Raw genomic sequence first — 2,832 nt, forward strand, 5'->3', positions numbered from 1 at the left:
GGTATACTACCTGCTGATAAGACCCTCACATGTAGTCATCTACTTATGTGCATCTACAGCATTAAAATGTGTTATATTGGTGACTATTTATGCTTTCATGGTCTTCCAAATTTCACCTGAGGGCTTTTGTAGCTTATGTAGATCATGTGACTTATAATAACGCCCCTGATTTGTGCCAATGACCTTACAGCTTGAGTCACGGTTTCATTCCTTCTCCTTCCGGTTTATCAGCCGATATAAGCCGTCCCCTTTGTGTTTGTGCGGTGACATCATGGCAGGGTCATCTGCGCAGAGTAGCACAGCGGAGCGCATCGGATACATAAGCAGAATCGAGAGCTTCAGCGCCTGTCACCGTCTTCACAGGTACATCACCTCCATCCCTCTTCCGTTAGGGAGGAAGCAGGCTGATAGAGAGTCGTCCCGAAAGCGGGTTTATTTCAAACGCATTTTTAAAGCACTCACACTGAAGTGCGCCGAATGAAAGTAGCTTTCACCTGGTGGCGCAGGGTTTGCGTTTGACATGTACTGAAGTGTGTTTTTACAAAGAGCCAGTAAAATCCGGTGTATCATATATGGAGGATCGTGGAGCGGTGAAGCGCGATGATGTGGATACTGAATGAGTGTGATGTGGATCGTTTGGAGCAGGGGGAAGTCACTGACACCCATCTGTGTTCTTGCTCTATAGCGCATTAAAGCTTTTGGTGTTTGCGGCATTCTGCTTAAACTCCGAGCAGAAGGAGTTTAAGCAAAATATCCACTCATGCTGCGTTTACGTGCAGTCGGCGCTGTCGAAAACGAGCCTATCCAAAGATTAATTGGAGACGACTTAATTAGATCTAGATCAACAGTTTATGCTGCGCTCATTAACGTCTTTTACTATATTGTTTGGTGTACAATTGTGTTGTTGTTGTTAAGCAATAACACGTTACCAAGTATACATCTATAAAACTTGACAGTTACACTGTTAAAAATCAAAATCTTGAGGTTAGCATTCTGTAATTGGCTTTTTGTCATCTCTTTATACTACATGACTGTTAGAAATGCACATTAAAGAGCTTTGATAGACTTTGTTTTGATTGTCTTGGCCAAAAGGCTTTCCTGACTATTCCCTCACATCTCTTCCAGCATTCACCTGAGTGATGAGGAGAATAAAAAAGTGTACGGAAAGTGCAACAATCCCAACGGTCATGGACACAACTACAAAGGTTTGTCACACTCCTTCCTTTAATTTAACGAACTATATTAGGAGTGTAATGCCCTTCATTCATTGCTCTCGTTTCTCTCCACAGTGGAAGTAACCGTGCGTGGAAAGGTATCTGGAACATTTTTGTGAGGAATCCATGTCACCCTAGTAATAAATATGAAAACCTGTTTCAGGAACAAGTGTATTTTCTGTATATGTTTTCAGATTGATGCTAAAACTGGCATGGTCATGAATCTGACTGACTTGAAGAAATGTATCGAGGTAACATTTTTTTATTTATTTTTTTAACTCTTCATGGAATTTAAAAACTGGCTAAATGTTACTCAAAAAACTGAGACTACAAGCTCTAAAATGATTTTTTTGGACTGGGTTTAGCTTGATAAAAGCTGTTTTGGATGCAAAGAGTAATTAAATTTTTCTGTTGTTATAACAAATTTGATACTAAATAACTAAATTACTTGCGTGCTAATTAAAATTATTATTGTATGGTTTTCTGAGGTTTTAACTGTTGTAAATATTAACAGGTTTATAGACAGTTTTTATTATGTTAAGTTGGTAAATTTGTGCACTCTAATACAAATACTTCTACAACATGCAGACTAAAATTGGCATTTGTTAGTGTTACACAGAACATTTAGGATGACATACATTTGCTATGTATGGAACAAACTTTGCCCAGTTGGTGTACAGTATATTGAAACATTTTAAACTAAAAACAGTGCTTCCCCTGCAGGAAGTAATCATGATTCCGCTGGACCATAAAAACCTTGATAAGGATGTTCCATATTTTACTACTGTTGTCAGGTGTGTACCCTTTCAGGCTATTGTCATCAGTCTTATTACAGATTAAATACTTTTTTTTTCTCTCACTGAAACTTCTTTTTCATCTGCCCAATTAGCACAACAGAGAACGTGGCTGTTTACATCTGGGACAACATGGTGAAGGTTCTCCCGCCCGGCCTGCTCTATGAGATCAAGATTCATGAGACCGATAAGAACGTGGTCGTGTATCGAGGAGAGTAGTGAAGCAGTGTTTGGCTTAGTAGCCCTAAAGTGCCATTCCTTTCTATTTGTTTTAGGCTAATTGTTTACGGACTGACTTCACTCTAGTCACGCTGACTTTGAAAGTCTTTTAGACGTTGTTACTTTTGCACAACAAAGATTTCATAGATACTGCCATGTCTATTCTTGTAAAGAGAATCCCATTTATGATCTCATCATTTTGAGGGAAATTGGCCCTAAGAGAGAACAGAAGCCTGAAAAATGTGGTTATAAAATAAACTGTAAAACATATTGTGGACTGAATTCAATTAAATAAATAAAACTTGGTTCTCACTGGTGGGTTTGCGCCTGCTTAGACATGGTTTACACAAGAGGAGGTCTGACCTCCTTCCAGGGGACGGAGAAATTTAATAAACCAAACTCAAAAGTAGTACAGGTGAAGCACACCTGACCAATCAGAAGCATCCTGTGTGTTTCATGCTAGTATTAACAAATGGTCAAAAATTACCAGAGGTCTGATATTTACATGTCATTTGGCTTGTATATGAAAATGAGTTGTGAACAGGGTGTCACACATTGTGTCATCCTAATAAGATGTTCTCAGTCCAACAGTGACATCTAGTGGA

General features: G+C 38.9%; 1 protein-coding gene across 1 annotated transcript; it reads left to right on the plus strand.

Annotated features, from left to right (window-relative positions):
* Positions 1 to 205: 205 nt before the first annotated feature.
* pts (6-pyruvoyltetrahydropterin synthase) lies at positions 206 to 2,539 on the plus strand. Its single transcript, XM_003438656.5, has 6 exons — positions 206 to 363; positions 1,126 to 1,205; positions 1,290 to 1,312; positions 1,409 to 1,465; positions 1,938 to 2,008; positions 2,104 to 2,539. Exons 1-6 carry the CDS (start codon positions 272 to 274, stop codon positions 2,225 to 2,227), a joined length of 447 nt encoding a protein of 148 aa, XP_003438704.3. The 5' UTR covers positions 206 to 271; the 3' UTR covers positions 2,228 to 2,539.
* The last annotated feature ends 293 nt before the right edge of the window (positions 2,540 to 2,832 follow it).

Source organism: Oreochromis niloticus, linkage group LG8, assembly GCF_001858045.2.
Source record: "Oreochromis niloticus isolate F11D_XX linkage group LG8, O_niloticus_UMD_NMBU, whole genome shotgun sequence".
Lineage (NCBI taxonomy): Eukaryota > Metazoa > Chordata > Actinopteri > Cichliformes > Cichlidae > Oreochromis > Oreochromis niloticus.

What these genes read in the sequence shown, in the direction of transcription:
- pts (XM_003438656.5), top strand. Translation starts at nt 272, where the DNA reads ATGGCAGGGTCATCTGCGCAGAGTAGCACAGCGGAGCGCATCGGATAC. An exon ending in TCATGGACACAACTACAAAG is followed by an intron (nt 1,206 to 1,289) that starts GTTTGTCACACT and finishes TTCTCTCCACAG; the next exon opens with TGGAAGTAACCGTGCGTGGA. An exon ending in TATTTTACTACTGTTGTCAG is followed by an intron (nt 2,009 to 2,103) that starts GTGTGTACCCTT and finishes CTGCCCAATTAG; the next exon opens with CACAACAGAGAACGTGGCTG.